The sequence below is a fragment of the Hypomesus nipponensis genome, chromosome 11, assembly GCF_054491055.1.
Source record: "Hypomesus nipponensis isolate SF chromosome 11, ASM5449105v1, whole genome shotgun sequence".
In the NCBI taxonomy this organism is placed as follows: domain Eukaryota; kingdom Metazoa; phylum Chordata; class Actinopteri; order Osmeriformes; family Osmeridae; genus Hypomesus; species Hypomesus nipponensis.
The window spans coordinates 13,229,851-13,257,164 of record NC_140371.1 but is presented as its reverse complement, the minus strand read 5'-3'; the positions used below and the strand labels follow the sequence as shown (position 1 = coordinate 13,257,164).

The window sequence follows — 27,314 nt, the reverse complement described above, 5'->3', positions numbered from 1 at the left end:
AGTACTGTAAGAGTGGTGAGCAAACAGGATAAGAGTGAGCATCACATGTCAAGCTAGTGTGGTATTGGAATCTGGTTTTCTGTAGGATGTTTGACTTGGCCACAAACACTTTCTGCTTCCAGAAAGAAATCAAATACAACAACAAAATGCAAGACTCTGCTCCAAGTCGTCTTGGACGAGTTTCTGTCCCACCAAACAGATAATTCAGTCAAGACACTCAAGAATTAGATTGGAGCGTTTATTGATAACCATAGACAACAAAATAGTTGGACTTTGGGGGAGTGGATGTATCTAGGGGAAGCACTCCCTGCATCTGGCATTAGAGGGCAACGTACAAAGAATATGAGGCAGGGAGCAAATAGAGAAATAATCCCCCCAGTAACATAAAGACAACATGGGGAGATGGGGATGGTGGAGGGTGGCAGCACAATAATAAAACAACCGGGAGTGAGTGTTTGCGTATCCATGCGGGCGTATAATGCTGCATTATCGGACGTGGGCCAATAGGCTTAGAAGCAGGCCAACACAGGTGTAGTTAATGAATGTAATGAAGCTCGCTGCCAGAGTGCCATGCCGGAAGTATCACGTTTTGATGTGATCATTGTTCAAATGTATTGCAATTAGGGAAGGTCTCATTTTTCCTCTGTAGAGAGGTGAATCTCAAAGTATGTATCCCTCTTGTCTACCTACTTGTCTTGTCTTCTGCCATATAAGGATGTCAGGCATGTTTCTTATGAGGACTGACTTGTTCACCATATATGGGTGTTCTTTTCAACTCCTACCCCCTATTGGCTCCAGATAACCTGTGCACTCCCCACCAAAAAGTCATTATTTACTAAGGCAATTTACTGTCTTAGGTTGAATTCACTTTTTTATAATGTTGTCTTCAGCCAAGTGCTAGGTTATGATCTAATTTCCACGTAGAAAGCATTTAGAGTAATGTAAGAAAACACAAGTTATGCAGTATACCTGCAGGTAATCTTTTGACACCTGAGGGCTAAGCCTGGTTTGAGAGGTGTGTTTAGTTCCACTTCCTCCACCCACTTGACAGAACTTGTTTTCCTTCCTTTCTTTCCAAAAGAACTGCCTCGTGTTCAACAGCCCTTGTTCTCCTATCTATCCTCCCCGCACAACAGCAGCAACAATGGTGAGTAGATTTCCCATAGCGCTACAACAAACCGCTCTGTATTTTGCAGAAGTTTATAGATTGGATAACAAAAATTATGAGAACAAACGTTATTGGAATTCTTTGAATTTAGTGGAGGCTGAAGGGACCGTTCATCTCTTTCCAGCCTTCACAAAAACCATTACCAAATCTCTTAGGAACTTCCCAATCTTTAACTGAAATATAAATATTCAAAAAATGATTGCTATGGAAACATTGATTTCATTTTTTAACATAGCTCAAGACTCATTGCAACTGTCTGTGTGATCGAACCATTTGGATGCTTTGGAATGTATTTTCCGTCGGGTGTACTAATGTTTTCGATAGGTGCTTCATGCATTTTGAGAGAATGCCTTGGGTTGGTTTGCTAGTGCTGACATGTTGTACTGTGACTGGAATGCAACAGAGATGAAGCCTTGCCCTTCTCAGGGGGATAAGGTCTACGGATAGTTTTAAGGATAATGTATCTACACTAGCACTTAATACAAGTCCACCTTTAGTGTGTCCAGCTTACAGCTGACATGTAACAGGTGTCGTTTCTTGTTTTCCCATGAATCCCATCCTATATTTGTGTTCAAGTGGGATGTCAAGACTTGTATGTCATAACCCCACCCTTAAGCTAACCGTATAATTACAAACAGAGCATATGTTTTTGTCTTTAAATCGTGGAGATCAATATCAGTTCAGTCCAAAGTAGTGAGTTAGACAGCTATTTCTTGGGTACATATAAAATGGTAACTGATGCTTCAGACTTCCTGAATTGCAGTTGATCATGTTACCTGACTGCATGACAGTGTGACTGATGATAACTAGTAATGTGTCACTTTACATTTACATTTAGTCATTTAGCAGACGCTCTTATCCAGAGCGACTTACAGTTAGTACAGGGACATTCCCCCGAGGCAAGTAGGGTGAAGTGCCTTGCCCAAGAACACAACGTCATTTTGCACGGCCGGCAATCGAACCAAAAACCTTCTGATTAATAGCCTGACTCCCTAACCGCTCAGCCATCTGACACCTTTTACCCTTTACTATATGGAAAGACTAGTGCTCCAGCTTGTTTAGCTGTATGGCATCTGCCAGTAGCACACTTGCTTTGACATACACACAAAAACAATTTGGACTTTCCATTGGTTATTTTGCCAGGCAAACATTCTGTAGATGGAATATGTGACTGGAATGAGTTGGCAGTGGATTCTTGCTTTTTTGTGTTGCAATAGGTTGGACGTGTCCTGTTATGCCCAAGCATGCATCAGTCATGTCTGGCATCTGGCTGGAATTCTGGGATTGAGAGAACTCCTAGTAGCATGTGTGTGACAGTGTACAGTAGTTGCTGGAATGACTCATTCATGCACTTGGAGCTTATGAGCCTTGAAGTGGGTAGTGAATGAGTAGCATGGGAATAGTAAATGAGTATCCATTCAGTTATTTATGCCCTTAAGGTCTTGAGAGAGGATTACATGCAATGCAATTAAGGTGTGCCAGAAATGGTTTGTGCCTAAACTAAGCCAATGTACAAATTTGACGTGTTAATGAGCCCATATTGAACAGACCCAACACTACACTCTACCTCAAAAACAGTTTCGATCTTCCCATTAATCAGGCATCTGGCGTGAGGGTCGATGATGAAGTCAAGATAGTGTTTGAGAAGATCAGGACGCGTCATTCAGGAGACATTGCGGAGGAACAGCTCAAACTAGTGCTGTTTCGGATCAGCGACGATGAAAAGTCCATCATCGTGGATGAGAAAGGCACCCTGCAAGTGAAAGATCTGGAAGGAGAGGAAAACGTCTTCAGTAAGATTGTCAGCCAGCTTCCCGTGGACACCTGTCGCTATGCTCTCTATGACTGCTCCTATGAGACTAAGGATAGTGTTAAGGAGGACCTGGTCTTCATCATGTGGTAGGCTAACCTCTTCAGCAGACAGCTATAAACTTCTGAAAAACCACTATGCAATGCATTGTGGGCAATGTGGTTCACTATTTCCATGTGTTGCCTGAGAATGAGTTAATGACTAAACACAATGTTTTACTATGGCTCCCTGTGTGTTAATATTAGGGCTCCTGATACATCTCCCATCAAAGCCAAACTTCTCTATGCCAGCTCAAAGCAAGCCATCAGACAACTCTTCCGTGGTGAGTATTTTCAAAAGGTTTACGAAACAAATGTGGATTTTACAGCTGATTCGATGTTGTTGACAGAAGATGTACATTGACAGATTGAGTTTTCATGTGTTTCACAGGGATCAAGTTTGAGTGGCAGGTGAACGACCTCGGAGACACCAAAGACGCCTCCGTTTTCATTGACAAATTAGGAGGGAGAGGCCTTGTTAAGAAACTGGAGGGAAAGGAAATATAATGTGCTTCAGGGGTGTCATTCATTGCTCTAATGCATTATCCGGCTGCCTGTGTGTCCAATCAGACTGTTTACCAATGTAATGTACCTCAGTGAACAGCACAGTGGTACTACATTGTAACAGTATGGACCTTTCAGATCCATCCGTGCCAAATTCCACTTTCCACTTATTCCATCACTTCCAAAAGTCTGCCATCTAACCACTTTTTTTTTTTTTTTTTGTTGAAATGCCCGATTCCTTCTTTGGTTTTCTGTAAGTATGTAGACCTCGTGTGTCTAGACCAACTATGTTCTCAAGATCTTAGTGCACCATTGTTACAAGCTGTGCCTAAGATGACCTCAATCACCCGCTTCTTGCCAGAGCAGACTACTTCAGTATTCTACTATCTAAAACCATGAAAATACAACAATTATTCTTGTACGTAATAGATTTTTCCCATGTTGTAAGAATGTTCAAAACATGAGTTTGTGATACCATAATTCACCACAAAAAAGCACTGTCCAGTCAACAATAAAGCATCATATGAGCTTCATCATAGTTTATTATTTATCAAATGTCTACGCGTTTGCAGCCAGATACAGAGGACAGGAGACCTCCAATGTATTGCGTACGTGTACCATATACGGTTCCCATCATTCAAACGCATAAGACATTTACAAAGTAATTGCACAGTTTGATGTGCATTCAACGCACACACGGTCCCTTTAAACACAACTACAGGGGATTCATTACAATAGAAGGCAGAGAGGATAATAACATCTGACATGGCCAGAGTTGTTGATGGAATGTAGATAAAAAATAAAATAAAAATTAGTTTCAATTCTGTGCCTTCGTCACAGTATGAAATGTTCATAACAAGCGTGTGATTCTTTGAGAAGTTGCAATCAACTACAGTACGAGAAAGAAGAACATTTTTTTTTTTATGGGGCGGGGGGGGGGGGGGCGGGAATGCAGAACTGGTTATCATAAGGCATTTTTGGCAGTTGGGTAGTAGTGTCCTCCTGAGACTCAAACAGACGTTCCTTCTTTCAGTTCCAAACTCTCTCCCTGAAACACAGCAGAAAAGGACCTAATGAACCAACGCGTCTCAAATCGCCGCTCGTTGACGGCTGGCGCTCGTAGCTGGAATATTCATACCACGGCTAACAAGAGTTCTACCTTGCCGTCTGAGCATCCCTGTAATGTCAGGACCGTCTCTTTCTCTTTGGCGAGCTGGTCCTGACAGGCTTTGAGGAGCTGCTGCAGCTTGGTGGCCGCCTGGCCCAGGTCTTTGGACAGCTTCTTCTCCTTCTCCAGCCGCTCCTGTGGGAGAAGGGGGAAGAGGAGCATCTTAACCTTTACGCCTTAGCAGAGCCCAGAGACCCACAGGGTCGCGTCAGCCTCAGACAGAGAGGAAAGGCAGCAGGCATGCCACAGCCCCAGGCCCAGGCCCAGGCCGCCACTCCTGTCCATCTGGCAGGAGGTCACGGTCCAGAGCGAGGCTGACATGTGTACCTTCAGCTGGGCCACGTCCTCCACGTCCCCCTGAGGGACGTCCCCAGCAGCCTTCAGGAGGTCCAGCTGAGTCTGCAGGTCAGAGACGGTCTTCTGAGCCTGGACACGATAACACAAGAGGCGTTACCAGAAGAGGATTTTCCTTGGATGGACCAAAACCCCCAAGATCTAGGCGGGAAGCACCGTGGTGGTCCCAGTGTGAGTTTGCTGCCCTGGTCACTGATCTAGGGAGGCGACGTCACCTGTTGGAACTCCTCCGACACCTGCAGTCTCAGCGCCTCCTCGCCCTGCAGCTTCTCTGCGGTCTGGGTCAGCTTCGACTGCATCTGAACACACACAGAGGACAGTTGGAACGCACGCGCCAACATAGTCGAGCGCACAGGGTCAGCGAGGGGAGAATTGAGTGGAAAGGATGAGGATAAACATCACAGACACCAAGACGTGCTGGGGGAAACCCGCTGTGTGAAATGTGCCCGTCGATTAGCGTTTAGTGATGCACGCCCCCGTTGGCCGACTCAGTGCCGTGTTAGTGCTCGTTTCAATCCACAGCAGGCAAAATGGCAAAACGATGTGCTGTACGAAAGACGCAAAACAAAATCTCAAAGCCGAAAAAGGAACCTGAGGGCTGAGCATGCTACAACGAGAGAAGCAGTGGTTAGGGTTAACAGCGGCAGAGAGGGTAAAGAGAGAGAGAGAAAGCGCACTCCGGATCAACAACAATTAAGAGAGGTTAGCGTTGTCAGTAGCTGTGGAGGAGGTACTATGCTGGACAAACTGAACCCACAGGCCCTGAGGAGAAATCTCAACATGATCTCAAATAACAACAGGGACTGGCAACATCCTGGAACCTCCCCCATGGCTCACTTTAAGACAGGCACAAGCCCGTTAGGAACTACACAAACAGTTTGCATCTCTGGACCGTTTTATCCGTCCAAAATAATGTGTGTACTGTAGACCTCGTTAGAGATGCGTACGTCTGATACCAGCAGGACACGAGTTGTCCGGCATCATCTATGGACAAGAGAGATCTCTTGGAGCTCAGGTGAGGGTCATGAACAGTGTCCAGCACCCCCCCCCCCCCCCCCCCCCCATCCCACACGGCTCCCTGACCTGATTGGGCTCGGCCGAGCCGTTCTGTGGCCCGGGAGCCTCCCCTCTCTGAGCTCGCTCCGTCGCCTCGCTCAGCTGCTCCCTGACCTGGACAGGGGAAGCTGCACGCTGGGTGAACAGTCTCTGGACTCCTCTCTGGAGCTCTTCCCCCCTCCCTCCCCCTCCGTCCCGTTCTACCTCCCCAGTGGCGTGGGCGCCGCAGACTCACCATCGCTCGCTCCTCCCTCTGGGCCTGGGCTTCCCTCTGGGCAGACTCCAGCTGCCTCTGAGACTCACACAGCATTTTCTGCAGCTGGGGAGGGGGGGGCGTATATACACACACAAGGCAGGTGAGACACCAGACACGCACAACACCTCAGGTCACTCGGGCTTGATTTCAAACGCTGGTTGGAGGACTGATGTCGTGCTCTGCCAACCTGCGTCATCTCTTCTGAGTGACCCTGGCTGTCTGGGACGGAACAGTCCGACTGTTTCTCCAGCTGGGCCTCCAGAAGCATCAACTGCTCCTTCAACTGGGAGGCAAAAACAAGCGAGCACGGTCATCAGGACACAGAAAGGGCACACACACACACACACACACATCACCTCTTTAAACGCATGTGTATGAGATGAGATAAATGTATCGATCCCATAGGGAAAAAACACACTTGTACCGCAATAAATCAATTGGTGCACCTGTTGCGTGTTGCTGTTTTCCGCCCTCAGCATCTCTGCGGTGTTCTCCAGAGTGTGGACCTTCTCCAGAGCCTGGGGGTGAAACGAGCTTCCAGTCAGAACAGGGAGCACAGAGAGGGGCGCACAGAGAGGGGCGCACAGAGAGGGGCGCACAGAGAGGGGCGCACAGAAAGGGGAGCACAGAGAGGGGAGCACAGAGAGGGGAGCACAGAGAGGGGAGCACAGAGAGGGGAGCACAGAGAGGGGCGCACAGAGAGGGGCGCACAGAGAGGGGCGCACAGAGAGGGGCACAGAGAAGGGAGCACAGAGAGGGGAGCACAGAGAGGGGCGCACAGAGAGGGGAGCACAGAGAGGGGCGCACAGAGAGGGGAGCACAGAGAGGGGAGCACAGAGAGGGGAGCACAGAGAGGGGAGCACAGAGAGGGGCTCACAGAGAGGGGCGCACAGAGAGGGGAGCACAGAGAGGGGAGCACAGAGAGGGGCGCACAGAGAGGGGAGCACAGAGAGGGGAGCACAGAGAGGGGAGCACAGAGAGGGGCGCACAGAGAGGGGAGCACAGAGAGGGGAGCACAGAGAGGGGAGCACAGAGAGGGGAGCACAGAGAGGGGAGCACAGAGAGGGGAGCACAGCGGGTCCCACAACAGGGCTCAACGCAGAAAAAAAAAACAAAAGGCCGGGCTTCACCTCCTTCAACTGCTCTCCAGACTGGGCCAGCTTCTCCTTCCACACCGTCTCCTCCTCCTCCACGCTCTTCTGCAGGTCATTCAGCATGCCCTCCTGTGGACGGGACGGGACTCGTCAACACGCCTGCATCCGATCAAACTCGAACCAAGCCTCTCACGCTCACAGGAGGGGAGACACAGACACACACAACGGGCATTCTGTACCACCGGAACGTGCCGGAGCCTACGGGTGGTGGACACTGGGGCGCTCACCGTCTCGGCCAGGACGCTTCTGTACTGGTCGCACTCGGCCTGGAGAGTTCCGCGGCTCTCCTCGGATTCCTTGAGCTTCTCCAGGAGCTCCTGGCGCGCCACACAGCAACACACACACACAGTAACACACACACAGCAAGACACACATACACACAGTAACACACACACAGCAAGGCACACACACACACAGTAACACACACATCAGAACCTTCATCACCCAACTTCCTCATCATCACCACCGAAAATCCCCATCGTCCATCGCTTACCGGCAGCTCTGTGCTCTGTTGAGGCTCCTGGCTCGATTGGAGCGCCGCAAGAGCCTCCTGTGCTTTCTCTGCAAATGTCTGCAGCCAGTTTGACTGGATGGGGGGGGGGGGGGGAAACATGCAAACATAAGATTGTCTCAAATGTATGTTAAAGGTTATCCAGTGTCGGTTTATCCAGCAGACTGTGCCTGTCCGTTCTCCTACCTGCTCTGATTCCACATCTATGTGTGGGAAGAGTGTCTGTAGTGCGTCTTTGGTCTCCATCTGGAACATTCTTAGCTGTGTCAACGCGCCCTTGAAGAAAAAAAGAACAAAAAAGCAAGATCTTTGTAATGAGAGACCCAAACAACCATGAATGGGGCAGCATCCAGTCAGTAAAGATTGGGTAGAGATGATGTTTTTATTTTGACTCGTTTCAGCAGAGGAAAGGACCGGAAACGTACGTCGTGGGCGGTCTGTGATTGTTCTCTTGCTTCTCTGAGCTCCTCCTGTAGTGATGTGACCGTGGCGTCCCGTTCTGTCAGACTGCCACCCGAGCCAGACACAAACAAGAGTTAGACACCCGGAGCTCAAAGACAGGCCGCGGTTTCATCACGTGTCAAAGCTGCACCGTTTACCTGTTCTGTAGTAGGGTCACTTCTGACTGCTGAAACAGAAAAAGGTGTCCATTTAGACTCAGTTTAGAGCATAAACGTGAAGCCCGACGAAGCACATCGAGCGGCAAAACTTACAGGTGTGTTTTTGAGTGTTTCCATTTCTTCCCTGAGTTGTTTCAGTTGGTCTTCAAGAGACGCCACCACGCCGGCGTGTTCGCTGAAGGTAGAACAGAAAAGGGTTAAAGCATCCAGAGGAGGATTCTGACAGCCATCGAGACGGACGCCTCCTCGTCACACCTGCTGGTAGCCTGCTCCGAGGTCACTTCCTGCGAGGTCACTTCCTGCTGCTTCTCCTTGAGCTGCTTCAGCTCCTCCTGCACGGCTGCCAGCTCCCCCCCCCTCTCCTGCATGCTGAGAAACCACACGCCGTGATGTCGACAGAGGGACGACGCTGTCCCGGGCGCTGAGCGCGAGACCAAAAGGGCGGCGGGCTTACCTTCGCCTCAGCTGTTCCAGCTCTGCCGATTTTGCCTGACAAAACCAAAAATCAAAAACGCACTTCCTTAGCCAACGACCAAGACAGGTTGGACGGAGGAGGGCTGTCTTCCCTCTCACCAGGGTGTGTCTGGACAGGGCCGTGCTCTCACCTGGCTGTCCTGGTCGTCCCCCTGGCTGGCCTCCAGCAGCGCGTTGATGGAGCCCACCTGCTCCTCCAGCCGGCTCTTCTCCGCCTCCGCCTGCTCCAGCCGGGCCGTCAGGGCCTGCACCTGGGCGGAGCGCTCCTCCAGCTCAGCCTCCGTGCTGCCCACGCGGACCTGGAGCTCTGCAGAGGGGCCGGCACAGACCGGTCACGCGCTGCGCCTACCCGCCTGATTTCCCTCGGCCCGGCGTCCCACTCAGACTCCCAATCTCTCCTCCTGCCGCGACCCAAGTCCCTCCGACTCCCTCCCCCCCCCACTCAGTAGACACCCAGAAATGTATTTCCCCCAGTTCCACTTCCCCAGGTACTGACAGATCTGGCGTGGTGCTGCCGGCTCCTCACCTGAGACGGCGGCGTTGTCCTGCTGGGCTTTCTCCAGGCGGGCCTGCAGGCTGCCGCAGCTGCTCTGGGCGCTCCGCAGCTCCTCGGACACCTCCTCCAGCCTGCCCTGCAGCGCCTGCTCACTCTGCGCCCCGCTGGCCTGGAGATGGAGGACGCACCGACACACATTGGACACCAGGGGGAGGCAGATGCAACAACATTGTTTTTTTTTGTTGTTTTTTTTTAGGTCGGCGAGAAAACACCTCAGTACGTGGCATGACAGAGCAAATAAGGAAATAATAAGAACAAATTAAGTGTTTTTGTCTATTGTCTTATAAAGACTTTCCATTACATCATGTGTTGATCGACACGCCGGGTACAAGCTAGTTAATAATTAGACACAATGAACATTTGACTGTCGGGAAATATTGACTCACTCCCTTCCGACTTCCCATTACACAAAGGACGTGCCAATTTTAGACGCCCTGCATGCAGACCAGTCAACATGCATCTCACTGTAGCATTTACGGGTGTGTTTACTGGCTGCGCCTTAATGGGCAACCTGTCTACGAATGGGTCTGCTCCTGCACGCACGCACGCATTCCAGCTGGTGCTTGGAAGCGTTTCCCCGGCAGCCCCGCAACTGCGCGGGGCACATTCCAGGCAGCTAGAGCTCTGTAATGACAAGGCGGTGGCAGCGAGCGTGGCATTAGAGGCCCAGGGTACAGGTGGAAGGCTCGCCATGCATGATTTAATACGACGTGGCCGTGGGGCTTAGCGGGTAGAACGCGTACCATGCGGGGAGAGGGCGTAGCGCAGAAGCCTAGGTTTGAATCCCCTGCTCTGGCCGTTTCTGCATGTCTCCCCCCCCCCCTCTCTCCCACACATTTCCTGTCTCTCTATCCAATAGTCATAAAAGGCAAAAAAAAAAATGCAAAAAAATATATATATATAAAAAATGATAATTGAAACAAATCTGTCCAGTGATTCAGGTCAACATCCAACCAGATGGATGTGCTAGGCTGTGACCAGGAAGGGAAAACCCTGCCCTCCACATGTAATCCCCCCCTGTTGGTTTAGAGGACGCTGCCGCTGCAGACCTGGAGCTGGGACAGCTGGTGCTCTGCGGCCGACAGCTTGGCCTCCAGGCCCGTCCTGAGGTGCTCGTCAGCCCGCTGGCTCTCCTTCCTCTCCCCCAGCTCCTGGCTCAGCTTGGCGCAGTCCTGTCGCAGCTGGGCTAGCTCCGCGTTGAGTCTGGGGGGGGGGGGGGAAGAAGCCAGAGGAGGAGTCAGGGAGACGGTTCAATCACGCGTGCACACTGGAAGGGGTTTGGGGTGAACGTCGGCCTGTAGGCAGAGCGGCATGCTATGTCTGACTACGGCTATGTCAGCCTTTTAACCGTGCTGCAACACCGGGTCCCACTTTGATCGTTTCACACTTAAGATTGGTGGAGACAGCGAGGCCCGACTTGATTCGAATCCGCTAGAACATTCCGGCTACTAAAAGGCAGCTGTTAACCTTCAAAGCCAGACACAACCCACCCACCTCCACCCTCCCCACACCATCTCCACCTCCCCCCTCCCGCCCACCACCACCATACTCCTCCACATCCACCAGCACTCTGCACGCTCTTGGGGGCTTACACGCTCTCAGCCTGGCTGTTGGATTTTTCGAGGGCTTCCCTCAGGATGCTGTTCTCCTGCTGCAGACGGGTCAGCTGGGCGCTGGGGCCCTTCTCCAGCTGCTCCTGCAGACTCACCACCTGCGGGAGGGATGGAGGGAGAGGGACAACAGGAGAGAGGGAGGAGACGCAGGATCGCTGAGGCTCGGCCGGGAGACAACCACCGTTCCGTGCTGCTAAGCGCTTCCATGGCGTTGGGACCCGTGACCTCTCCTCCCCCGCCCCCCTCGGCTCACCTTGGCGTTAAGCCTCTGGGTCTGCCCCACGTGGTCCTGGTAGCTGGCCTGCATGCGCGCCTGGAGGGCGATCATCTCCTGCTCCCGCTTGCTCAGCTGGGAGCTCAGCCTGGTCTCCACCGTGGCCACCTTGGCCTTCTCGGCCAGCAGCTCCTGGACACAAGCACGACGGTCAGCACGTCTCTCTGCGCCAGTGTCATTCAGATCAGACCCTGGAGTCAGGTGGCTGAGCGGTGAGGGAGTCGGGCTCGTAATCTGAAAGTTGCCAGTTCGTGCCAAATGACGTTGTGTCCCTGGGCAAGGCACTTCAGCCTACTTGCCCCGGGGGGAATGTCCCTGTTCCTACTGTAAGTCGCTCTGGATAAGAGCGTCTGCTGAATGACTAAAGGTAAATGGCACGACAGCTGCCGGTACAGGTGGTTCCCTGTGTGAGACGGGGTGGTGAGCGGGGCGCGGGGGGACTTGGGCCTCACCTTGCTGATGTCTCTGACACGGTTCTTGGTGGCGGCCATGTCCTCTTGTTCGGCAGCCAGCTGTTTGTCTCTCTCCTCCAGCTGCTTCTTAAGCACAGCCACTGGGTCCCCCTTCTGTGTGGCCTAAACACACACACACACACACAGAGAGTGCGCATCAGTCCCACAACGAACCATGGCGACGGAACTCCTCCACGCCTCAGCCCGCAGCCAAAACAGGTGTTACCGCCTCCTCCGGCCGAGAAGCGTCTTTCCCCCCTTACCGTGTGCCAGGTGCCGTGCACCACGCCGGCCCGGTCCGACAGGATCTCCACGAGGCGCTGGGCCTCGCCCTCGCTGAATGCCATGCTGCTGACGGCGGAGAGCAGGGCCTTGTAGGGCAGCTGCAGGGGAGCGTCCGCGCCCAGCTCCGCGGCTGCCACTGGGGGGGAGGAGGAGGAGGAGGAGGAGAGACAGGGGTTACTCTTTGACGAAACACGGGGGGCCGGACGGCTAAACATTTCTGACACGGCAGGCCATGGGCATCCCCTTGCCCCTTTAAACAAAAAAAGAAAAAAAAAGACAGCGGCTCGTCTTAACAAGACCGGTCGGGCAACGGGAATTGCCCGTCGGTGAAGGCTGTCAACTTGTAAAAGCAGGGGAAGCCTGGCGCATTGTCTGTAAGCGGCTGTGTGTGCGTGTTGAGTGGTACAAGCCAAACGTTTCAAGAATGCCAGGCCTGGTGACATGCCATCGGGATGAGTGTGACTTCTCGCCCGGCTACAGGGCTGTGGGTGGAGGTGGGTGGGGGGGGGGGGGACAGGGTGATGGTGCAGGGTGGCACCAGGACGGAGAGGGCCCTGGGGACAGCACAGTGCCCCCATTGTCACGGCACTGAGGGCTTTTGTCAGCCAACACAACAGGGCAGCGCTGTTTGGACAGGCCAGCGCTCTCTGCCCTCCAGGGTGTAGGGCCAGACGGTGTCCACCCCTGTGCACTTGCACTCGTTCCCATGGACGCAGAACCATAGGCTCATCCCTACTGACAAGGCTAGACCACCTCAACACACACTGCTGTGTGTGTGTGTGTGTGTGTGTGTGTGTGTGTGTGTGCTGGGCACTCCAAGGGAGGGCTTTTGCAATCATCAAAGTCCTTTGCTGTGTCTGTGTATCAACACACACGCCGTCTAAATCTTCAGCTGCTCATTTCAAAAAGCAATCCACTACTCTGCAATTTTACCATGGTTTTCTACAGACAGATAGCGGAATGAAGACATTTATAGAGTGTGGGATAATGTTCCTCTCAGACTATGCACTAGTTGGTGGTTACAATGACAGAGATGAACAGAGGTCTTGGCTTCGGACCACATCCTGCATACTGCGTTTGAAACGGACCACACCCTGACTTGGCAAAGACTATATTTCTACAGGGAGGAAAAAGCCTGTCTCTCAAACAAGGTCTAATATAGCCCAGGTTATTGTGACTTCTTCGATTCACAGCACAAAGCCTGTTCGATTATTTGATTATTTTTTTTGTAACAAGAGGCAGCCAGTGTCCTTACCAGGCTCAGCTTTCTTCTTGGAAGAGGCCTTCTTCTTAGAGGAGGCTTCTCCCTTGAGCTGGCCTTTGGCGGAGACTGCAGGAACCGGCCCAGCCTGCTGGGAGCCCACAGGTGGCACAGCCATCACGGGCACGTCCTCCATTACCGGGCCCGATTTCTGGGAGGCAGACTTCTGGGAAGCAGGGGCAGATTTCTGGGGCGCAGGGGCAGATTTCTGGGGGGCAGGGGCAGATTTCTGGGGGGCAGGGGGGGCAGGGGCAGATTTCTGGGGGGCAGGGGCAGGGGTAGATTTCTGGGGGGCTGGGGCAGGGGTAGATTTCTGGGGAGCAGGGGTAGATTTCTGGGGGGCTGGGGCAGGTGTAGACTTCTGGGGGGCTGGGGTAGATTTCTGGGGGGCTGGGGTAGATTTCTGGGGGGCTGGGGTAGACTTCTGGGGGGCTGGGGTAGACTTCTGGGGGGCTGGGGCAGGGGTAGACTTCTGGGGGGCTGGGGCAGGGGTAGACTTCTGGGGGGCTGGGGCAGGGGTAGACTTCTGGGGGGCTGGGGCAGGGGTAGACTTCTGGGGGGCTGGGGCAGCTGTGGATTTAGGGGGGGCAGGGGCTGATTTTGAAGGGGCAGGAGCAGATTGGGTGGAGGCTGGCTCCACTTTAGCTCCCTTCTTCTTCTTCTTCTCCTTTGGGGAGGGAGCAGGCGGGGCCTCTACGGGGGCAGCAGCCGGGGTCTTGAGGTGGGCAGCAGGCGGCTCAGGAGCAGGGGCGGAGGTAGGTTCAGGGGCTGGGATGACAGCGACTGGCTCTGGGGCAGGCTCAGGGACCGAGTCGGCGACGAGCTCCGCCTCAGAGACTTGGTCCACCTCAGGGAGTTTCCCGTTGGGCTTGTCCTCCTTCTTCTTCCCTCTGTTCTTCTTCTCAGAGGCCTTGTCCTTCTTCTTCCTGTCAGGGCGCGGAGGCTGCATCTGGCCCAGCTCTCGGCGCTGCTTGGCCAGGGCTTCCTCGTACGACGTCTCCTTCATGGAGAAGGTTGAAACGAGCACGATGGCAATGGCCGAGATCACCATGAAGCCACCAAACACCATGACACCCAAGGTCTGGGGGTCATAGATATCCATCATGATGCTTTACTTGTCCTGTGAAACATTAAAACACAGCATCACCCTATTAGTCTTGATTGCTACATTATCCAATACACTAGATAGTTTTAGATCTATGGGGGTACAATTGGTTTCCAGGTTGTCTTCCTTCAATCAAAAAGATCCTAACCTTGAAAGGTAAAATAACCAGCAGAAACAGTAATGAATGCCTCATACAGTAAACCTCGCCACTATTGTCAACAGTCAATTTAGTTTTCAAGCCCAGACAAAAAGCTCATAAACACCCACAAACTCTTCTGGCTGAGACAAAAAAATTCTGACATTGTCCGAGGCAGACAGTTGCCTATATTCTAAGCCTAATAGCTCATTAGCACCATCTAGCCAATAAAGTGACTGCATGTCGACATGAAGAACCACTGGTTCTATTTGCAGTATTGCGTTTGTCTCCCATCATTGCACTTATTGCCTGTGTTTGACTCAACCGTGTCTTGGTCATTCAAAGAACCAAACTCCGCCCATCCGGAGGTGATCCCGGCTGTCCATAGATTCTTTTACATCCAATACCATAGGCTATGTCCACATTAGTATACTTAGCTACACTATGCGATATGGCTAGCTTTTTGGTTTTTAAACCAAGAGTTAATCACATAACATAGATGTGTCAATCTCGTTAGTTCACTACTGTACCAGCCTCGGCAGAAGCTAACTACCGGTACGGTAGCTTGTTAGCAAGTGCTTTTGATACCCTTAATATTGTTGGCTAACTTACCGGTCTACACCCGGCAACAACAGCTAGCTAAAATACGACAATATTGTATTCACGCTAACTAGCAAGTAAACAAACATGAGCTCCGCAGACCACGCATTGTTATTTTCTTGTTGCAGATTTAATTTTTAGCTGCTGCGCTGGCGTTTAAACGAAATTCCATCATAATTCATAACTTACCTTATATCACCGCTGAGGTTGCTAAAGGGCTTCAAATAAGAGAAAGAACACACCCGTGATTAGTGGTAAATGTATTAATTCAAAGAAACTCAATATTTCTATTTTTTTTATATTATCCGAGTCTCTGCTTTGATCCGTCTAAGTAACGGAGGTCTGTGTGAAGTCGTGGCACTTTGAGCTAGCTAGACGCGCTGGCCCGCTGCCCCAGATAGCTACTAATAATCCAGAGGATCTCTAATTGGCTAGAATGTACTGAATCATGCAGCCAACCAGCAACCATGGTGCATCTGGGAGTTGTAGTCCCACTGTACGTTAAACAAAAAGCTTTATTCCTGTATGTCGATTTGAAAGTACAGATTAATAACGTAACATAATTGGAACATATGTGGAGTCTATGTGGTCTGGAATATGGAAGGCCTACAGTTAAACTTTCAAAGTGTTGCATCTAAAGCCAGTCATCGTTGCTTTACTATGCGAGCTGTGTTTTGCTGTAAACTTTGATTATTTACTATTTGTCATTATCAAATTGGCATTTTAAGTTAAACATTTTAACTGTTGTCAGTTATAACAACCTCACCTGGCTGCAACCACACATTGAACTGGTAGCATTAAAGTGATGTCAGCCTTGTTAGACCTGTAGGTCCAATGAGGAAGGAACACTAGTGCGTCAGACATCCCTGACACTATCAAACAGAAGAACAAATGAGGTTTGACAAGTGAAAACACTGGCCCCGGAAGTGTCTCAGGGCAGAAAACCCCAAATCATTTGATTTAATCAAAATTGGCCCTTTGAGTTACAGTATATAGTGCTATGTAGATTATTAACATTGTATTTCCTACAGTACAAGGAAAGGATACTGAATCTGATACTGACTATTCCAAAAATCCAGTGTTGCAGGATGCATTGAGTGTAATCTCTTCATTGTTTGCTTTCAAATTCTCAGCCTTTCTTGCGTGTGGTTAATTTTTACTACATCGGAGGAATTGTGTGACCAAGTGCCTCTTGAGTAATTGCATGGAACTCACAACTCTCTTTACTGGCAAAGAAGCGAAGCGCTAGCACTAGCCTTCCACAGCTGGAATGTGCTCATGACTCATTTCCAGTGTCAAAATATTTAGCTCTAGTTTGAGCTCAGTTCAGTTTGCAAGGTTATTCCTGTTGGGGAACTCATGACAGAGGTGTGAGACACTTAATGATTAAAACATCTATTTGGACCGAGACATCTCTGTCATTCAGATTGGGTATGCATACAATTTATATCTACATGTTTATAGTTTTGTTTGGGAGGATGGGTTGCCGCATATTGACATGCAACAGTTCAATGACATTAGTAATAAGGCAAACATTCAGTGGCATGTCAGGGCACACTAACCCAGATTCACCTGCGGTCAAACATGACAAAGTTTTTATCTTTAGTCCACAGAAAAAAGTCATGTCAGTCTATCAGTGCCTCGACACATAACAGACAAACACACCTCAAATCCTCCAATCCCAGAAAGGGAGGCTGCTATAGGCAGTGCAGAGTACAGCTCTGTCAGTTCACGTTAGCTTTACAGCTAGTCAGTCCCACAGCTGCAGCAGACCCCCTGGGACGTGCCAGGGAACCCCCCTCTTCTCTCACCCCCCTTCCCTCTTCCCCCTCCCCCCTCTCCCCACTCTCCCCGCTCTCTCGTATTGATGAGTGACAGAACTCTTATGAAGAAGCCATTTTGAAAGACTGTTCTAACAGCAGATGTGTATGCGACTGTTTGCACCGAAACTGTCGGGCTATAATAAGCTCACTCACAATCAAATGTCATCTTTCAGTTATTTTTCTGCAGGAGCATCTTTTCAAATCAGTACCTTGAAAGCTGCAGTTTCTCTTGTGCAATCCTCATGCTCTTTCTGATCAAACCTGAAAACGTGCAACTTTGGTCGACAACATGTAGGCCAAAATGAATGTCAATGGATTTTTCAACATACGCCCGCCACACTGGTCCATAAGCGGAGCTATTTTATGACCTGACTATGATGTGTGGACAGTATGAGAGATTTAGATGGGCTGTTAGGAATGGTGAAGAGGAGCAGGATCAAATCTTGTCAATGTACTTGTTAATCATGGCAACTGACTCAAATCAATGTGGGTGTGACATCATCAAACAACCAAGAGGATAAAGATACTCAGGTCACATCAAAGTCCAGGTCACATCAAGCCAAGCCAAACAGATGAATGACGTGGACAACATATGAACCAGTCTAGAAAATCAGAACAATATTTGCAATATCTGTTTATGTAATCCAGACAGTGCACAGATATTGTTTGATGTGTTTGAAGTATGACAAATATACAGAAGGATAACAAAAAAGGTTCAAGTTTCAAAAGGTACTCAAAGAGTAAAAAATGATACTGTAATCCAATGTAAGACTTGGATAGTCTTCAGAGAATAGACTAGTCTCATAGTAAATGCTTGGGCGGTGTGGCCTTAGCTTGAGCTATTAACCTGCCCTATTGGATACCTCAGGTTAATGATTCAGCACTGGTGTTTGCTCTTTGGAACCCTCCTCTTGGATGTGTCCAGTAACTACAAATCAAATGGCACACATCATGTCGCTTGCCTCGGTTACAGCTGACCAAGCATTACCTGAACACACTTGATGTGTTGGGATTTTATTGGTTCTTAGTATGTCTGACGTACTGGAGTAGATAGCACAGTGACACACCACAATTGATGGAGGCTGAAGTTTTGTGTCAGTGACTCCTTATCTCAACTTTACTTTCTGTAGGTCAATACAGCATATCAGTCCACTCATTGGTGCAGAGGTAAAAGTGTTGCTCAAGGGGCCAGACTGTAGAAAGTCACAGTAGGTTAAAATAAGTCTGTTTGCTCCTGTTCCACCAGTGCAATGTTTCCTTAGAAAGCCTCTAAGCTCTCTGTGTGGTGGTGGACACATTTTCTGTATAGTACACACACACACACACACACAAACCTTCATATACACAGGAAAACACATACCCTTATCTAACAGCACATTTCCCTGTGACCTTATGGACATATTTGGTGGCAGTGGGATATCAGGGGGAGACAGGAAGCCAGTCTAATGTGGTCGGGAGTTCAAAAGGTTATCATAATCAACAGTAACAAAGTCCTGTGCATGTGGCAAATCTAATGACCAGGGATCCTACTGAACAGTCTGAATGCATTAAGTTAAGGCCAAAATATAGGGCATACAGCTCAGAAGGTACCACATGTAGTTATTGTGAGCAAAGCAAAGCAAGACCGGGTGAACTATAATCTCCAAAGGTACCAAAGTTCACACTGAACCTTTTGGCAGAAACAAGTTTGTTTATGAGGTGTTAGACATATAGTACCGTATGTGTTTTGCTGGAGGCAATTCCAAAGAGCACTGTGGCATTTCTTGTCAACTGACCTCACACACCAGACTGTTTGACCTAAATATCCATGATGGCTAATTACTTTAACAAGCACAAAACACACACATTGCAAGAATGGCAGTAAAAATGCTCAATATATTCCATCAACAAATCTATTTGGCAATGTGTTTCGCAAAGGCCTAGATAGTGAGAGAAGGTTAAGGAGTATTACACATCTCTGGTTTTGTACAAAACAATGAATCTTATCATCGTAAAACCTCAGCACCGATAAGGTGCACAGCCAACACATTTGAGGGTTTATTCATGACTGGTGTATTCCAGTTTGCAATTTCATCCCAGGCAATCTGCAGTATACGTGACAATGTGGAATGAGAGAACTAAAAAAGCTTAGTTATGAAAATCTAAAAAAAAAAAAAAAAAAATCCCTTTTCAGCAGAACACTGCCATCTAGTGGTGCACAAAAACACACTGGTCCTTTTTAGACAATGCTCACTGACAGTCTTTCTAAAACCCTTTTAGTCCTTCTGGTTTTGACCTTAGACATTTTTAGATCCTGTTCGAGACTTAAACATTCATCCAGGCTGAGCACAACAGTCATTCATTTTAATCTCTTATTCAAATTATTCTCACCAAGCAACAATATAAATGTCCAAATCAACACAAATAACATTTTGGAAAAGTTTTTAATGCCATTATTGCAAATTTATAAAATCCAGATGTTCTGTAAGAAAACCAATGTAAAGGCATTCGCTCAGCTGGGTTTCATTACAAATACATTCAGTTATCAAAAAACACTCTTTCAAAACATCAGTGGGGACTTGAAACATTATCACAGAGTATTTACCATCATAGTGCATTTTTACATGTATATCACTGCTTTCAAGACTCATTTGAAATCAATTATGAACCTTCTGGTCCATTAGCAAGTTCATACAGGTGACAAGTTTGGCCTAAAAGTGAATACTTTGTTTGTGGTGTTATCAGTAACAGTATAAGTATTTGGGGAGCCATGGATGGAGGAGGTGTTAGTCATTCAATTCACTGTAGGTGCCACACTGGCTGAACACTGAGGGCAATGTATAACTGGTGAATAAAGTATGATGGTGCGCATCAGACACTGTAGCCCTCTCAGACAAACGCCTTGTCCTACTGAATATGTGCACTGAGCTAAATTACTGTCCAGGAGTCCGAAATAGGAGTTGAACATGCCTTGTATGTGTAGTGTATTGCTTATCAATCACTTTTGTTAAGTATACATTCATTCAAGTACACAAAACACAAGTGCCTAATACAACAAGCCCATGCTACTGGTGGAATGAGGAGATGACTAGCCTTCTTACTGGAACACAGTTCTTCCTGGTGTCATGAGTAAGATGACTCACTGTCACTGTGGGAGGATGACTTACGGGCAGTCAGCCCTCTACTGCATTACACCTCAATCTCAGAGTGTGGTTGGAGGGTTTAGGGTGGACCACCAGCCTTCATTCACTACTAATTTCCTTTTAAAGGCTCCAATCTAAATGTACTGAAGAGCAACTGAAACTAGGGCAGAATTTTTTTTATTTCTAATCTCATCAAGAGCACTGTGCATCTTCAGACAAAAAGCTGTTGCAGTTATTACTGACTGAAAGGAATGTGAGCAAATCTCATGCTACTATTCCTGAGGTATAACCATTCCCATGTGCTAACACAGCACGCTTCTCAGTCCTGATTTATGAAGAGCACTTCACTGGAAGTTTAGTGGAATCCGGCTTGGTCACACTCCAATCTCACTCCAATCCCTGAGGACTTCCATCTACAGTGCGCCAAAAGCTCTAACATCACAGATCTTTTCAATGCATCTTTTCTTTCAAAAGGATTTCCATGGGTAAACATTAGACAAGTGCCAACTGTCAGTATCTAACCTACAAATTGTAAAACAAGTATTCGAGTGACTAAGTGGCTAAGCAATGGAAAAGAAACAAATGAAAAACTGCATTTGAACTCAAAGGAACCTCCATGTTACATGAACCAAAGCCACTCTGTCTAGTTAGCCATTTTGTGCTTAAGCTTATGTGAGAAAGCAAGGGGTTAGAGCCTGTTAATTGCGCAAAGATTATCTCACAAGCCAATTGCCACCACCTGCATACAAAACATGGTATAACGAGAGAATGCAAGCATACATATTGCCAATATAGTCCATGATGTAAAAAATAAAATGGAAGATCATACATGTGCTGGTCGTCACTGTCCCTGAATGCAATCACAAAAGGTGAGGACTTTTTGGGGACATAGAAGAGACAGAGGACAGAACACTGGGGTAGGGTATAGGGTACAAAGCTGTAAACATGGGAGCAGACAGCTGGCCCAAGTGACATCTGACCCTGGCTAGGGTGGAAGGTGTCCATGTGTCCTTTCAAAAGGCGGGTCACTTGGTGAAGGATGGAGAGGGGGGTTCACAGGTCAGTTGCTCTTGAGCAGCTCAATGCAGCCCTGCAGAAGGCCCACATTGTTCTGAAAGTGTCAAAGGGAACAGAGGCGTCACTTTAACGTAGGTACATACAAAACAATATCTTAGCAAAAGCTTTAGGGTGACAATCTAATCAGGTATTTGAGATATTATTAAGGTGTGTCTAATGAATCCACAGAATTAGGGAAGTTGAAATTTATAAACTAACTAAATAGTATTATACGCCGATTAGGTTTTGTGTTTATTTTGTTTGTTTTATTGACATCCTATAGAAAAATAGACCTGTGTTTTGGAAAAACTTTCCGTCGACATAGAGGTAACATGAGGATTCTGCATAAATAGCACTCACCTTAGCATGTTTTATCTCCAGCTCAGCCATCTCTATGAGGTTCTTCCGGAAGGCCACAACCCGCCTGCCCTTGAAACTAGTGAGCTCTGTGAAGGAAGGTCCAAGATTTCACTTGAAACACCACAGCACAAATACGACCCACCAGCCCAGTTGCACACCCACTCTCCTGCTGACCTTTCTTCCCAGACTCTGAGAGTTTGTCAAACTTCTTCAGGCACTGTTGCTGGTACTCCTCTGCCTGGGCTACGTCTTTGCTCCTCATCCGGGCCTTCTCCAGGGCCTTGTTGGAGTTCTCGTAGTCAGCAAGGGCACGGGCTCGTCTGTACAGAAGGTCCTGATAAACACATATACCATGTTGCTGTTATACCCCAAAAAGAACCATATGGTAACAACGCACAGCCTTGGTAATTCTGGTAAGATGGCTGACTAAACTTGAAGCGAAGCTGTCTGTGTGATATATGTTTGTGGTTCTCTCTGTAGCAAAGGGCTGCAGCTCACCTTGGCAGCCTGGATGTCCCTCATGTAGTATCTCAGGAGCTCTGTGAGTTTCAGCTCTTGGTCAGATGACACTCTGCCCTCCACTTTCTGCAGGGTGGTGACAGGAAGACAAAAAACAACGCATGTCCACATATTAGAAAAGATTTGAAGAAGTGGGTAAAAGTGTAGGAAGGTTGAGCAGGACAGAACTAAAGATCCTTACCCTGAGCTTCTCAAACAAGTCAGCAAACTTCTCAATGTGCCTTTAAAGTAAAACAAATGATCAAATGTCCAATTGAATCTTCAGTGTTGTTCTTGATCTCTTTGTTGCATGAAAACACTCTCGTGTTTCTCAAACAAATATTTGTCATTTGTACTCACTTTTTAAGTGCCGTGTTGTCATCAGCAGAAAGACTGTTCAACGTGGCGGAGATGTGAATGTAATCGTCAGCTACATCTACGCAGACAGACAAGTGCAATCAGTGTATCATTCCATAAATCATCCATCGTTACCATGCGGGGGAAAACAACTAAAACCACTTGTCATTTATACTTTTGTGAGATTGTGTCATTTTCTCCGCTTTGGCTGTAGAGTCTTTAATCTTGCCAGAATAATCCAAAAGGAAGACTTTCTCTTGCTCAAAGAAGTCGTCAACTTCCTGCAACAAACAACCCCCGCCCCGCCAGAAAAAGTTTCGAATTTAAAATCAAAATGTATTTCATGATTCTAGAATATATAATAATACGAAAATCACAAACACATTTTTCGTCCAAGATATACAGAATCCACACCTTTATCCCTGAGAGGATGACTTCATCAGCGGTCTTAACCATGTTCTTGAAGAATCCCCCAAACATCTCCTTTGCATTTTTTCTCCGCACAGTCAGCTGACATCAACAAAGAAAAACAACAATAAGAAATCTCAAGAGGCAATGTCGGATCACATTGATATGAATCATTCTAATAAGGTATTCATTTAGTCGAGGCTTTTATCCAAAGCAGTGGATCCGACCTTCAACCTCTAGATCTGCAGTCTGATTCTCTACCACTGAGATACACCCACCCATATGAAGTGCATACAATGGAATCCACACTAAAACCTGCTTATTCATAACAAGAATGTCCAAACATAATTTCCGAAGCTAATTAAAACCCTCAGCTCGATTGGCTACAGACCAAACCAGCTGAATTCAGCAGGATCCGTGTGGCCTTCCTTCCCCCCCCATTAACCCCTCCCGCCCCATGCCATTCTCTTAGCCCCATACCGCCTGACAGGGAAAGGAAATAGGTTAAGCACTTGAAAGCACGTGGTCAGTCGGACTCACATCCTGGTCGTACTCCAAGAATATCTGGAAGTTTCTGTCCTTGCTTAGAACAGGATGAGAGGACAGTCTCTGCAGGAAGATTTCATGGACCTGTACGGTCTTCTTAAACACCGCCAGGTACTCACTGAAATGCAGAACATGGGATATTCCCACATACCCCATTCACAGGACATCTTGGCTGCAACGATTGTATTCACATATCTAAAACAAACACTTTCAGTCAGATTTGACTGACGAATATTGGCTGGAATTTTGTGTGAAGGGGCCAAACGTACGCCTCCAGCTCCTGCTTCATCTTGGTGTACTCCTCCTTGGTCATAGAGGCTTCACCCTCCCCTAGCTTGTGCATTTTATCCCTTGGGCTCTCAAAGTCTGGCTTTGGAGGTGCTGGTGGAATCTGTAGAGATAGGAGTAATGAATAAATGTAAATGTAGGAGGAAAGTGGGAGGGACACAGAGAGAAGGGTAAGAGTGTGAGTGTAAGATCCTCTTAGCTGTCAGCCAGTCATGTCACAGCATGCATTGGAGGATATTATGCGTCTTTACAACTCTCTAAAACTACTATGGTTAGGGTTGCCAACTTCGTCAACCCCAAATGAGGGATACTTTCTTCCAGGTGCACACACGCACATGCGTGCGCCAACAGCTGACCAACCAAACCACAAGCACAGAGATTCAAGAAATATATGTGGATGTGTGTGAGCAGGATCAACTAAAGATAGACTTACAATGAGACCAGCATAATCCTCAGTCTCGACCAGTGTATCGTGAAGCCAGATAAAGTCCTCATGCTGTCTGGGAACAGAAAAATCCTGCTTCTGGAAGGAACTGAGTGTGGTCTGAAAAGACATATTAAATACCACCCCTAGGATTACAAGAGATATTATTTGAGTAATGCACGCAGGAGATTAAAAAAAGGCAGACTCTTTACCTTGGTATGGACAGTAAACTTGACTTTGTCTCTTTCACAGAGTGCATCGGGAATGTCAATGAGCAGAGAGGCATCATTGTTCAGGTCCACAGACACTGAACGTGCCTACATCAGAAAACACAAGGACAGTAAACAGTAACTAACTGCAACATTAGAAATTATTCTAAACTTCTCGTCTTTGAGATCAACATGGACTGTTAACAAGTATGTGACTGTCAGTAACTAACTCAATAAACCACTTTACTAGTCTGTACTAACTGGACTGGATTATAACATTAAAGTGGTGAATATCAGACTGGAATGCAACCGTATAAAAAATCTATAAATATTGTCAGATTGCCGTAAAGTCATGTACATGTAGCTACTGTATGAGAATGGACAATAAGGGCAATTCCTCTCGTATGCTTCAGCAACATTACAATTACAGGAAGTATCCACTAAAGCTACTGTAGCTGCTGGCTAGCTAGTTGTTACAAAGTGCAGAAAACAATCAGTATTTCTGCGAAAGCATTGCATTCAAAATGATCGAGTAACGCTGTAGAGAAATAGACTGGAGGGTTGACTCGGTGCAACAAAGCATTGTAGCAACAAAGAAAAACCAGCTGGATTGTGATAACTTGTTAAAACGGCTAGCCTAGCTAGACAGCTAATCTAAATGATCTGTCTGTAAGTAAACACAATTGTTATATGATACGTAAACGACAACGAGTCATTTACCTTGTCTTTTTCGCTTTCATCAATGGATGATGTCATGATCGGGAAAAAAACTTCACAGATAGTCAGAAAAATAGTTTTAAACGATGCTACAGTAGATAGGCTCACCAGGCCAGATAGCTGTCAACACTGCCGTGCCTAGTTTACCACTAGTCTTCACTCTTCAGGATTGACCCATTTCGATTTTTGTCCTATGACTGAGGATGATGGTTAGATCCCGCCCTGAACTTTTTTGAATGGACGTCGTCGACTTCACAATCCCAACGATTGCGTTTGCGGTATGTCAATCAAACACGTGTCCAGGCTACATACTGCTCCGGAACAAACTTGTGCAACTTGCTAGCTCCCACCAAACTAGCTACAGTTGAGTGTTTTGAATCTAGCGTTCAGATGGGGTGATAATCATTTGGGTTATGGTTTGGGTAAGTGTTCGACCTGTTTTTGACTGTTTGTGACCCCACAAATGTGCGACAATGCATGCTTACCAAACGTTGAGATGTGCCCCGCGCACACAAACAAGCAGGCTGGTTTTAGGACTGGCCTCAGACTTCGGCTTCATGTCCTCTGTGAGCAGATTCTCCACATCACATTCAAGCAGAGCACGTAAGAAAAACAGTAAATACAGTGCCGTGGATAGTGAGCGATATTCTTCACTTATCAAAACGGTCGTTTCCTCAAAAATAAGTTGTCGAACCCCAGAGACCCTACAAGAAGAGGATTCTTACGTGTATGGACCTGTTGTAAAATCTGAAATACCTTCTCAAAGACTTGTACCTAAAGCACCAAAGATCCATCACCCTTTAGTGAACCTTGACAGGAGGTGTGAAATGGGGGAACGTGTGCCAGGACCTCCAACGCAAATCGTTTTACAGAGGGGTAAAGGCATGCACTCGGGTCCTAGTGTGACTCGCATCCTTCAGCAGACCATGTCCCCAGAGCAAGTGTATGTTTTGGAAAGGTGGAGGAGGAGGATGATTGCAGAGCTGGGAGAAGAAGGCTTTAAAGAGTACAGTCAAAGTAAGTAGACCCCAATCTCAAGTGTATACGTTTAATATATAAGTCAGAAGCATCATATAAAGTTACGATTGTGTATTATAATAAATTATATGTGTTTATGTTAAGATCTATTCAGACAAGGGAAGCTTTTTCATACAGCTGTGGAGAACATTCTGGGACTGGTATATGAGACAACTGGGGTAGACACGGAACATAAAAAGATGTCAGAATGCCCACCAGAGGCAGAGGGCTACATGGAGAGTATCCGTCATGTATTGGAGGATGTCAGTGGAGTGAGAGCCATCGAAAGCACTGTAAATCATGCAACCCTTGGCTACCTGGGCATAGTGGACTGTGTGGCCAATTACAGGTAAAACAACAATGTGGCCTACCGATTATTCAGAACGACACCATCTGTGCATCATCTTTTAGTTGCATGTTTTTAGTCCCCAATTTTCAAAAACTCGTATTTTCTTCAAGAGGTGTGCGGTGTGTCATCGACTGGAAGACTTCAGAGAGGCCCAAACCTGACCTCAGCAACACCTACGACAATCCTCTGCAGGTGGCAGCTTATATTGGGGCCTTAAACAATGACGACAACTACAGTTATCAGGTACGACAGTTACCAGGTCATCCTCCAATCGAATGAGCAAACCTGCTTTTGCTATCGGTACTGGATCTTCATCCACTGTCTCCCTTTAGGTGGAAAATGGACTGATAGTGGTGGCCTATAAGGATGGAACACCGGCCCACCCTCACCCAATCAGCTCCGAGCAGGTTCTGCGTTACTGGGAGAAATGGCTGGTCCGCCTGGAGGAATATACTGAGGGAAAGTGATCTCAGTCATTTCCTGCTTGACTGGAATGAATCCCGTGACCTGCTTTACACAAACACTGTGTGAACAATGTGTTTGTATGATCATGTGATCTACCAACTTCTGAGGTTGGTATGGAGAACACCGGTGTTGACTGTGCGGTCTTGTAGCCTCACCCCCAGATTGACCTCAAGCTATTATACATCATTGATGTCCCACCATTTTTTTCAATAAATATATATTTTTATGTTGAGGACACTCCACTTTCATTTTGGTAGAATACAGAAGAAAAAAAAAATCT

General features: G+C 47.8%; 4 protein-coding genes across 6 annotated transcripts; 2 read left to right on the top strand and 2 right to left on the bottom strand.

Moving 5' to 3' along the window:
- Positions 1-639: 639 nt before the first annotated feature.
- Positions 640-4,346, top strand: cfl1l (cofilin 1 (non-muscle), like). The gene is made up of 5 exons (XM_084709527.1): positions 640-665; positions 1,082-1,147; positions 2,769-3,067; positions 3,224-3,300; positions 3,408-4,346. The coding sequence occupies exons 2-5, from the start codon at positions 1,145-1,147 to the stop codon at positions 3,521-3,523; spliced, it is 495 nt and encodes a 164-aa protein (XP_084565653.1). The 5' UTR covers positions 640-665; positions 1,082-1,144; the 3' UTR covers positions 3,524-4,346.
- On the bottom strand, positions 4,021-15,783 carry rrbp1a (ribosome binding protein 1a). Of its 3 annotated transcripts, none has more exons than XM_084709525.1 (26): positions 15,585-15,783; positions 13,549-14,674; positions 12,272-12,429; positions 12,009-12,131; positions 11,536-11,688; positions 11,262-11,380; positions 10,719-10,872; positions 9,640-9,778; positions 9,245-9,420; positions 9,094-9,128; positions 8,895-9,008; positions 8,733-8,814; positions 8,619-8,644; positions 8,445-8,526; positions 8,206-8,295; positions 8,002-8,094; positions 7,736-7,825; positions 7,485-7,577; positions 6,801-6,872; positions 6,542-6,637; positions 6,334-6,417; positions 6,126-6,212; positions 5,258-5,341; positions 5,016-5,114; positions 4,680-4,823; positions 4,021-4,568 (listed from the first exon to the last, which is right to left on the bottom strand). In XM_084709525.1, the coding sequence occupies exons 2-26, from the start codon at positions 14,657-14,659 to the stop codon at positions 4,530-4,532; spliced, it is 3,543 nt and encodes a 1,180-aa protein (XP_084565651.1). In that variant the 5' UTR covers positions 14,660-14,674; positions 15,585-15,783; the 3' UTR covers positions 4,021-4,529. The 3 variants fall into 3 exon arrangements, with proteins under 3 accessions (XP_084565651.1, XP_084565650.1, XP_084565652.1); XM_084709524.1 differs by having other exon boundaries at positions 8,619-8,647; positions 15,585-15,782; XM_084709526.1 differs by lacking the exon at positions 6,126-6,212 and having other exon boundaries at positions 8,619-8,647; positions 15,585-15,781.
- A 3,839-nt stretch (positions 15,784-19,622) lies between these two features.
- snx5 (sorting nexin 5) lies at positions 19,623-25,369 on the bottom strand. The gene is made up of 13 exons (XM_084709693.1): positions 25,207-25,369; positions 24,490-24,594; positions 24,287-24,397; positions 23,835-23,956; positions 23,560-23,683; positions 23,026-23,121; positions 22,787-22,892; positions 22,615-22,690; positions 22,457-22,496; positions 22,255-22,341; positions 21,931-22,090; positions 21,757-21,842; positions 19,623-21,451 (listed from the first exon to the last, which is right to left on the bottom strand). Exons 1-13 carry the CDS (start codon positions 25,240-25,242, stop codon positions 21,401-21,403), a joined length of 1,200 nt encoding a protein of 399 aa, XP_084565819.1. The 5' UTR covers positions 25,243-25,369; the 3' UTR covers positions 19,623-21,400.
- A 157-nt stretch (positions 25,370-25,526) lies between these two features.
- mgme1 (mitochondrial genome maintenance exonuclease 1) lies at positions 25,527-27,264 on the top strand. Its single transcript, XM_084709694.1, has 4 exons — positions 25,527-26,220; positions 26,326-26,569; positions 26,680-26,812; positions 26,902-27,264. The coding sequence occupies exons 1-4, from the start codon at positions 25,677-25,679 to the stop codon at positions 27,034-27,036; spliced, it is 1,056 nt and encodes a 351-aa protein (XP_084565820.1). The 5' UTR covers positions 25,527-25,676; the 3' UTR covers positions 27,037-27,264.
- The last annotated feature ends 50 nt before the right edge of the window (positions 27,265-27,314 follow it).